The sequence below is a fragment of the Somniosus microcephalus genome, chromosome 3 (assembly GCF_052327205.1).
Source record: "Somniosus microcephalus isolate GS21.2 chromosome 3, FLI_Smic_1.0, whole genome shotgun sequence".
Taxonomy (NCBI): domain Eukaryota; kingdom Metazoa; phylum Chordata; class Chondrichthyes; order Squaliformes; family Somniosidae; genus Somniosus; species Somniosus microcephalus.
In genome coordinates this window covers 23,793,638-23,803,933 of record NC_140989.1, presented here as the reverse complement: position 1 = coordinate 23,803,933, position 10,296 = coordinate 23,793,638, and the positions used below count along the sequence as shown (strand labels likewise).

The following is a 10,296-nucleotide window of genomic DNA, read 5'->3' as shown; positions in this document are numbered from 1 at the left end:
TCCCGTGAGTCCGGCACTTCTCCGTGGTGCTGGGCTCATTTGCTGGCAGAATCCAGCGGCGATCTCACGGCTGCAGGCAGCTCCTCCTTAAGAGAAGGAGGAGGCCTGCAGTACCCCAGCCTGCCGCACCGCATCGGGTGGCGCAGCGGCAGCTGGAGCGCTGAAATTCACTTTCAGCGCCCCAAGCGGAGGCGGGCACACCCTGGAACAGCGCCCGGTTCCGAATTGGGGAGCTAAAAGTGAATTTCTGGCGGTTGCAACGGGCTCCGCGCGCAGCGCTAACTTTTGGGCGTTAGCCTGCTGGCGGGCCTTAACTGAATTTCTAGGCCTTTGACTCTATGACTAAAGAGAGAAGACTCCCTCAGCACTGCACTGGAGTGTCAGCCTAGATTTGTTATGATGAAGTCTCATTGAGTGTGGACTTGAACCCACAACCAATTCTGACTCAAAGGTGAGGAATGCTACCCACTGAGCTACGGTTGAGACTTTAGGAGTATGAAGGACTTAACACAACAGAGTTTGTGCCATTAAGAAGCTACTTTATTTCACAACATCCACAACATACCAGGAGAATAGAATTACCAATGCAATCATCACAAACTTAACAATCGTTTCAGAATTACAGCTCTGTCTGAGATCAATTTAGCAGAAGTTGGATTCTGCATGTTATAAGCAGTTCAATAATTTAAACGCAGTTTAATTCTGGGAGTTTAAATCTACAGCAGCAAAACATTAGAGCAAGAATTCCCCTGGTTGCTATGCATATTTAGTGCGTGAAGATTTGCTCCGTCAGATATCTCCAGCAGAGTTCCGAATGTGATTTATGATTTAGATCAAACGGAGGAAATGTTCGCCAGCCTGTCTACAATATAATAACCAGGGGAGTTCCTAATCCCTGTGATCTCTTAAAATCTGATGACAGGGTAAACTGCATGTAGAATGATTCAGTACAACGTCCACCCCTTCTGTGGGTGAAAAACAATTCATCTTCCTTCTGATTCTGTCTTTCTGTCTGTCTGTCTGTGACCCAGACCCACCTGTGGGGCTGTTATTCCTGGGGAGCCATGCGTCCTTATATCTTCTGTTCTGTGCTTCACCTCGCCGACCCCCCTTCTCTAAGTTCTCCGGATGAGTGGTAGTTGATCCTCAGTTGGACCTTTAGATGGATCTTTGGCTGCAGCTGCAGGTCTGCCATTGTGATGTTGCGTCAGTGTGTCTTTCATAAATTGTTGCTTGGGTGCGTTAGATGGATCACTGGATGCTGTTCCCAAGTAGTAACTTTGGTGTTGTGTAGAAGTAGCACATCAATGACTCCCATCACCTACCCTTATACCCGCGCTGCAACCAGAGATCTCGGATAACCGGCGAGGTAATCTGTTCATTCTTAAATTTACAACTTAGTTTTAAAGGACAGTTTACTTTTTGTTACACTGAGCAAAATAACTATCGTCCTTGTATGAGCTTCAATTCAATTTTATTTGTCATATATGCAGCAGACGTGTGTACTGCACAATGAAATGTTGATTTTTACGAGTCCTCCCAACATTGGAATAAATATGGCTGGTTAATAGTTGAGTGCCTGGTCTTTCGGGCACGGTTGAATGTTTAACAAACTTGAATCTCATCCTATCAGCTGTACTTCCAAAGTAATGACTTGGCTTAGATGCCGTCAGTTAGTGTACGGGGCCTTCTGTTTCTGTGACCTTATTTGTCACTCAGTTAAGAATCATTTGAAGTTGAAATGTTCTTGAGGTAACTCCTGTCTTAAACTTTTTACTTTTAGAATTATTGCATTTTATAGCGCAGAAGGAGGACATTGCGCTTGTGACGGCTCTTGGAACAGATCTACCCGCTTAGTCCCACTTTCCTGCCCTTTCCCCATATCCTTTCTTTCTTTGTTCAAATATTTACCCACATCCCTTTTAATAACTATTATGGATTCTGCTTCAACCAATGTTTCTGGTCGGGCATTCCATGTCCTAACAACCTTCTGCGTATATAAACTTCTCCGAACCTCTTCCCTTACTCTCTCTTAGATGTTCTATTACCCTTCTTTGCTCTGACGAAAACAAGCCCAGTTTCTCTCATCTTTCCTCACAACTAAAGCCTCTCATCTCCCATATCATCACAGTGAATCTCTTCAGTACCCTCTTCATGGCCTTGATATCCTTCCTAAAGTAGGGCACCCAAAACTGGACATATTATTCTAAATGCAGCCCAACCAATACTTTGCGTAGGGTTAGCACTACTTCTTTGCTTTTGTAATCTCTGCCCCTATTTATAAATGTAAGAAGTCACACAACACCAGGTTATAGTCCAACAGCTTTATTTGAAATCACAAGCTTTCGGAGCGCTGCTCCTTCATCAGGTGAAGTGATTTCAAATAAAGCTGTTGGACTATAACCTGGTGTGTGACTTCTTACATTTGTCCACCCCAGTCCAACTCCGGCATCTCCACACCATGCCTATTTATAGAGCACATATGCTTTACTTACAGCTTTATAAAACTGTCCTCCCATTTTAAAGATGTATCTGAACTTAGTCTTTCCACTCCTTTTAAAGGTTGACCATTTAGTGTTTACTTCCTCTCATACTCCCTCCCTGCATTAAAGTTAATTTAACATCTATCTGCCCAATTCACTAGCCTGTCCATGTTCTCCTGAAAATGCTTACAGTCCTCTTCACAGTCTCCATTTTTGTGCCAACTGCAAATGTCCAGCTCATTTATATCTATTGAGAAGAGCAATGATCCAACACTGACCCATGGGCAAAACTAATTCAAAAAAGCCCCACAAATGCCTTTGTTTTCTGTCTTTTAACCAGCTTCCTATCCATGTTGCCATATTCCCTTTAATACCATGTTCTAATATTTAATAAACAACCCTCCTGCCACATTTCAGAATTTTTGGCCATTTTTCAACATAAATAATTTGGAAAAAGAGTTACTGTTACTTGTTGGGGTTTTAAAGCAAAGCGTATTCACACAAGTTTGGGGTGGGGACGGGGCACCTAGATGAAAGGTAGCATACCATTCATGCTAAACTAAGTTGTTTTCCCCAAAGACTGTAAACAGTGAGGAATTGTTTAACCTGTCTCGGCAACCGATAAACACTTCACAATCACTGTGTCGGGAAGTTTCCGATCCCTTCAGATCGTGATAATAAATACAGAGACAGGCAGACAGCCAGGTCCAATAGGGCTGCAAAGTCACTCAGTTTTATTAAACTGAAAGCTGTGAAGCAGTTGGGCTCAGCAAAAACTGCAAGGAGGTTAGGATGCAGGAGGGTCATTAGAAGTTACATGTTTAAGGCAAGCAAGGCAACCCACTCATGTGGGCAAGTGTAACATGCTCATTATCACAAAAAGACAAGTTGTACTGATTGAATTAAATGAATCCAATCATAACGGCAGCACGGTGGAATAGTGGTTAGCACTGTTGCCTCACAGCGCCAGGGACCCGGGTTCGAATCCGGCCTCGGGTGACTGTCTGTGTGGAGTTTGCACATTCTCCCCGTGTTTGCGTGGGTTTCCTCCGGGTGCTCCGGTTTCCTCCCACAGTCCAAAGATGTGCGGGTTAGGTTGATTGGCTATGATAAATTGACCCTTAGTGTTAGGGGGATTAAATACGTGGGGTTACGGGGATAGGGTGGGATATGTGTTGGTGTAGGGGTTACAGGGATCGGGTGGGATATGTGTCGGTGCAGGCTCGATGGGCCGAAATGGCCTCTATCTGCACTGTGGGGTTTCTGTGATTCTGTGATAACTGTTGCTCTGTCCTATCACTCGCTGTGACATTAAGCAGCTCAATGATTTGTGTCTGACTTCATCTCACCAAATGTTTGTTCAATCCTTTTTCATAGAGATTGAAGAAGCACACAAGACACAAATATGGGGTACACTATCATATACAGGAAACTATTTGGTATCCGGCACCGACGGGACCAGCGTGTTGCCGGTTGATCAAAAATTCCGGATGACGGAGAGGGTTATCTACCGAGGCTATTTTTAACAAAGAAAAATTAAAAAATCAAGAAATGTGCAGTATGCAGTAATTGGGTACTCGCCTACAGAATGTTGTGTTAAATGGATGGTGGAAGATGCTTGATTAAGTACAGTACTGCCAGTTGAGGGTAATGCAATGCAATGACTACCAGCAGCGTGGGAGACACACAGTACCCCTGTAAAATGGCGGATCAGAAGACTACCGGCAGCGCAGGAGAGTCAGACTCCTGTTATTGAGGTGTTCGGACTTCCGACAGCACCAAGAAGCCAAGTAGTGGCAGTTTGGAGAACTACCCCCACTGACTAACTCGGCCACCGCGGGAGACTCGGACTCGGCAACATTGCCAGTTATTGAGGTGTTGTTTTCGGAGTGAGAATTTTGCTGGTTAATAGAGAATTCCAGAAATGTAGGTGCCATTTAAACGAGTTTCCTGTAGTTAGATATTGGTCAGTATGGGAACACTCCTAAAGGTATGATGCCCAGACTGCTTAAAGGAGTGACTAGCACCAATGTACTTGAGAGATTATCTAAGGCAATACCCTAAACTTGTGACACCTCCTATATGGCATCTTATTGAATGCCTTTTGAATATCCATATACACAACATCCACTGCAAGTCTTTTATCAGTACACTCCTTTATTTTCTTGCATGAGTTCAGACACTGTAGCCCCATTACAATGAAACAGATAGCTCGTAAATTAAGCATTTCTTCTACATATCTGCTACTCCTGCTCTGGGAGTGTTTGATGATGACACAGGGCACAAAAAATTAAGTGGGGAAAAATTTTCCTACACAATCCTCAGCACAATCACCAAAAAAATACAACCCCCCCCCTAAAAAGGAAGTATACAGAGACCTCACGGGACAAAGAATCCTGGGAAGGTAGAAGATCTTTAGAGACCATCTGGCCAGTCCCAAACTCCAACAATTCCCCTACGCTACTTACATACACCGCAATCCCCTTCTCTGACAAATATCCATCCCCACTCCCTCTTGAATTTGCCAGCATTGTCCTTCACCTGGGCAGTCTGCTCCATATATTCACTGCCCTGTATTTGTTATTGTAAAGGTGGTAGCTGCTATAACAATGCTTGACTCTAAACATAACTATTTGAGTTACAAGGTTTCATGCGCACAAGTGTTTCTTTTTGGTTAGCCAGGTGCCTGACATGCGTTAAAATCCATCACCGTGTCTCAGAGTCTCTGATCCAGGCTATCGAAGCCTACACCCATAATGTTTCTGCTTGCTTGCTATGAAGTACACACTCTCTCCCTATGGGGGCGCATCCTACGTACCTAAGTTTCTTAATATTTATTCTCGGGAGATGGGCGTCACTGGCAAGGCCAGCGTTAATTGCCCATCCCCTAGCTGCCCTTGAGAAGGTGGTGGTGGGCCTTCTTCTTGAACCGCTGCAGTCCGTGTGGTGAAGGTACTCCCACTGTGCTGTTAGGTAGGGAGTTCCGGGATTTTGACCCAGTGACGATGAAGGAACAACGATACATGCCCAAGTCAGGATGGTGCGTGACTTGGAAGGGAACCTGAAGATGATGGTGCTGCCATGCACTTGCTGCCCTTGTCCTTCTAGGTGGTAGAGGCCGCGGTTTTGCAGAGGCTCGGGTGCCAGTTGGCAGACCCAAGCTTCAGGCAGTCCCAAGTGTATACAAAGGCACTGCTAAAGTTTAACTAGGTGGAACCACAGTGCTGACAGTACAGAACACCGTTAAGTTACCACAGCTTCTCCAACTCGGATTACCTTACCTGTTAGAGCACTGGCTTGGAGGGATACATGGAGCTGAGTGGAAAGAATCCCAGCTCCCAGTGTCAAGTCTAGCCTCTCTAGGTCCTATTAAAGATCCAAGACAGCTGGCCAGTCTTCGACAGTGCCCTTGGAGTACTGTCAGATCTACCTGGCTCAGGTATCAGATCACCGAGTCTGCCACAGGGCTTTGGCTTAACTTCAACTTTCATCACCAGACGTGTCATCTGGGAGCCACCTTGAACCAAAAGGATTCCGCTTACTTCCAATCACACGCCCCGTCCCGCCGCCACCAAAGCAGGACTGAAACTAGTTGGTCGTTAGAAAACTGACAAGCATAGATTTCACAAGCCGATGTGAAAAGGATACCACAGAGACAATATTGCCTTCAGAGAACGTCGCTTACTCTATTATAATATTGATACCCCATAATCTCCACACCCATACTAGGAGAGTTGGCATCCTAAATATTGAAAGACAGAAAGACTTGCATTGATGCAGCACCTTTCTCGACCTAAGGACATCCTAAAGTGCTTTACAGCCAATTAAGTACTTTTGAAGTGTAGTCACTGTTATAATATAGTTAACGCAGCAGCCAAATTTGCACACAGCAAGCTCCCACAAACAGCAATGCGATAATGACCAGATAATCTGGTTTAGTGATGTTGGTTAAGGGATTAATATTGGCCAGGACAGAACTATCGGTGGTTTCAAACTGGTTGGAGACAAGCTTATTGAGATATTGGAAGGGTTAATAGTAGAGTTTTTTTTTAATGGTTGGGAGCAGAACCTGCAGAGGGTGGGACTAGATGCCAATGGTGGTCCCTGCAAGTTGGGATTGATTGACAAATGGTCTCTCCGTTTGGTATTACATGGAAATCAAACCCTTCAGAAAGTACCAGGCAGCTCTTGTGCAAGGAATTACAAAATTCTGACAAGGCATTTGATCAACCAGGTAGACCATGAGATGGCACCAGCAGCGTCCGCTATAATGCTGGCCACAACACTCAAGAGGTCTTGGGGGACTGAGGCCACCGTGACAATGAGGTACTTCACCATGATGGTGAGGCAGCAAGCACTGTCATGGATAATCCCAACGGGAACTCTTAAAATTGTCACTGCCAGAACTCGGATAATGTTGAGAACAGCTGCAATGAGTTGGACGAAGGCTAAGACCCCGTTGGCGACCATGGTGATCATCTTTCCAATAGGAGCCAAGGCGTTGGCGGTGGTGGACTGGCAAACGCCCTCGTCAACCTCATCGCCGGCTGGTTCCAATGGTGTATCGGCCTGTTCCATTGCCAAATCATCGGCATCGGCTGCTGGGCTATCTTCGGTGGGTATCGGGGGAGAATTGTCTTCTTCTATCTCCTGATCATCTGTACTAGTTGCTATTTTATCTACCAGCCCTTCCACCTCATTGAAGGTCTCTGCTTCATCTTCTTCGCTTGTTCCTCTGCAGCTGTCAAAGATCTTGCCCACTCCCAACCTGCTCTGCACCTCCCTCACCGTTAGGTGCTCTGCCTTTGTTTCTGGTTCCATTTGTTTCATGAATGCAAAAGAAAAGTCTTTATTGTATGTCGCTACATCCTCTTCCTCTGTTCCCACATCATCATTTAGACAGGGGTCGTTATTCTGTGGGAAGGTGCAGCAAAGAGCCGTCCAGACTAGTCCAGGCACCGAGACCCTGTTGTTCACTCTCTGCTCCGAGGGGCTGTCAGCGCCCGTCACCAGGTACATCGACCGGCCAGACTTGTGGCATATCTGTGCCAGCATCTGGGCCACAGATTCCACCTCGCGGTACCACTTGCGGTTGGCCTCGGGACTCTTGGGCACTGCGTTGGTGAGGGTGCAGGAGCCCGTGGCGCTCTCCTTGCGATTCAGCGCAAACGGGCAGAGATGACCCCGTTGATAGCCCGAGTCCTTGTAGTCCACGTGCACTGCCTGCAGCTCGCTGAAAGGCTCTCCGCAGCTCTCCATTTCATCTGCGGCACTGGGGTCATCGATCTGAAACCAACATAGGTCCAAGTGTGAGGAACATTCAAAGCTTCACAAGATGTTTACTTGCAGTGTGACCGGTCAGTGGACCATGATATACCCGGCCAGGTCCACACTGGGGACCAGAGGTGGGTCAGTGTCCATAGACCTCACCACAGTAACAATCCCAGGAGCAGTGCGATCCTGGAGTGCTCGGGCTCACATCCAGTCCACACCCAATGCAGCTCCCTTTCCCCTGGCCGGAATAAATTCCAACCATTTCTTTCATTCATTTATATTAATTTATTTATTTCAGAATAATTTATCATCGTAACTAATTTATTCATTTATTTTAATTCATTCTCTATTTAAGTCAATACGTTAGAATCATTGAATCGAACAGCACAGAAGAAGGCCATTTGAAAGAGCGAAACAATTAGTCCCATTCCACTCCCCCCTGCAATTTTTTCCTTTTCCAGTATATATCCAATTCCCTTTTGAAAGTTACTATTGAATCTGCTTCCGCCGCCCTTTCAGGCAGCGCATTCCAGATCACAACAACTCGCTGAGTAAAAAAAATCTCCTCATCTCCTCCCCCTCTGGTTCTTTTGCCAATTATCTTAAATTGGGTCCTGTGGTTACTGACCCTCCTGCCGGTGGAAACAGTTCCTCCTTATTTACTCTCTCAAAACCCTTGGTAATTTTGAACACCTAATTAAATCTCCCCTTAACCTTCACTGCTCTAAGGAGAACAACCCCAGCTTCCACATGACGGAAGTCCCTCATTCCTGGTACCATTCTAGTATTATCAGAGAAACACAGAATCACACAGCACGGAAAGAGGCCATTGGGCCCATCGTGCCTGTGCCGGCTCTTTGAAAGAGCGATCCAATTAGTCCCACTCCCTCCCCCCCTGCAATTTTTTCCTTTTCAAGTATTTATCCAATTCCCTTTTGAAAGTTACTATTGAATCTGCTTCCGCATTCCAGGTCACAACAACTCCCTGCATTAAAAAATTCTCCTCATCTCCCCCTCTGGTTCTTTTGCCAATTATCTTAAATCTGTGTCCTCTGGTTACCGACCCTCCTACCAGTGGCAACAGTGTCTGCCTATCTATTCTAACAAAACCCTTCATTCATTATTTGGAATGAATTCGTTTATTTGACCTCCTTATTGTCTTGTGGCCCAAGGGCGTTGTTGGACCATATTTTTGGATGACAGAGCCAAAATTTAGCACCTTTAAGAAATGAATGAGCAAGTTATGGTCCAGACAAGTCTGGGACCCTTCTTTACCTGCGGTTCATAAAACCAGGGGCTGGGTCTGTGACCTTCACTCTCGCCCATGGTGCAGGGGTACCTGTAAGCGGAATAGACCGGGATCCGCAGGTCTGGCCGGTACAGGGTCCCATAGTGATAGTGGTTCTTGTACCACTGGCAGATTTTGACCCGGTTTTGAGTCTCGAATCCCTGCGGTGGGATCTTGTCCTGAAAGAACCAACTGCATTCATCGAAGTCCGGCACCACTTTGCCCTGCACTGCCCCGGGATCGAGGACTGCCCAGAGCAGGAATAAGACCAGACCCTCCGCCCCCATGGCCAGAGTGAGATTCCTCTCCCGGTTGAAGAGCGAGCGATCGGGTTGACTCGGGTTCTTGCTGCTGGGCTTAGGAGGAGGCTCCCCGATGCAGCGTCTGATCTTGCCTCCTTCAGTGTTATTGCATGCCTCAACCAGTGAGCAACCGTTTCCCTGGCAGCAAGACTCAGCCCCTGGGCATTGCGGCACCTCTCTCTCTCAGCGCTCAGACAGACATCCCTCTGATATTCCTCGATCCTGGCAGAGCTATTCCCAGATTTTCCGACCGGGGCAATAAACAGGTTGCCTGGAAGAGCAGAATGCAGCAACCCTCCACTGCAGCGACATAACCTTCCAATCCAAGCTCGTCATTTGGACACGGTGCAGGTCCTTCCAGCACTGTCAGATGCAGTTACGGTGGGGGGCTGACGCCTAGTAGATAAAAAGCACTGCATTGCGCCGGATGTCATCATTCAGTGTTACAGAGGAGGCTCTCTTGAACCTGACATGGAAGCTTGTTACACTCCAAGGTTTGCTGGGACTTGTAGTTTATAACCAACCTCTTAAAGCTCGTTTTTCTGATTGTCCTATCTCAAGAACAACTTGCATTTATATAGCGCCTTTAACGTAGTAAAACATCCCAAGGTGCTTCACAGGAGCGATTATCAGACAAAATTTGACATCGAGCCACATAAGGAGATATTAGGACAGGTGCTTGGTCAAAGTGGTAGGTTTTAAGGAGCATCTTAGAAACATAGAAACATAGGAAAATAGGAGCAGGTGTAGGCCATTTGGCCCTTCGAGCCTGCTCCGCCATTCAATATGATCATGGCTGATCCTCTATCTCAATACCATATTCCCGCTCTCTCCCCATACCCCTTGACGCCTTTTGTGTCTAGAAATCTATCTATCTCCTTCTTAAATATATTCAGTGACTTGGCCTCCACAGCCTTCTGTGGTAGAGAATTCCATAGGCTCACCACCC

The 10,296-nt window shown here is 46.3% G+C and overlaps 1 protein-coding gene across 1 annotated transcript; it reads right to left on the bottom strand.

The window, feature by feature from the left end:
- Positions 1-518: 518 nt before the first annotated feature.
- LOC147120904 (uncharacterized) lies at positions 519-9,842 on the bottom strand. The gene is made up of 2 exons (XM_085979362.1): positions 9,033-9,842; positions 519-7,769 (listed from the first exon to the last, which is right to left on the bottom strand). Exons 1-2 carry the CDS (start codon positions 9,330-9,332, stop codon positions 6,684-6,686), a joined length of 1,386 nt encoding a protein of 461 aa, XP_085835488.1. The 5' UTR covers positions 9,333-9,842; the 3' UTR covers positions 519-6,683.
- Between the last annotated feature and the right edge of the window lie 454 nt (positions 9,843-10,296).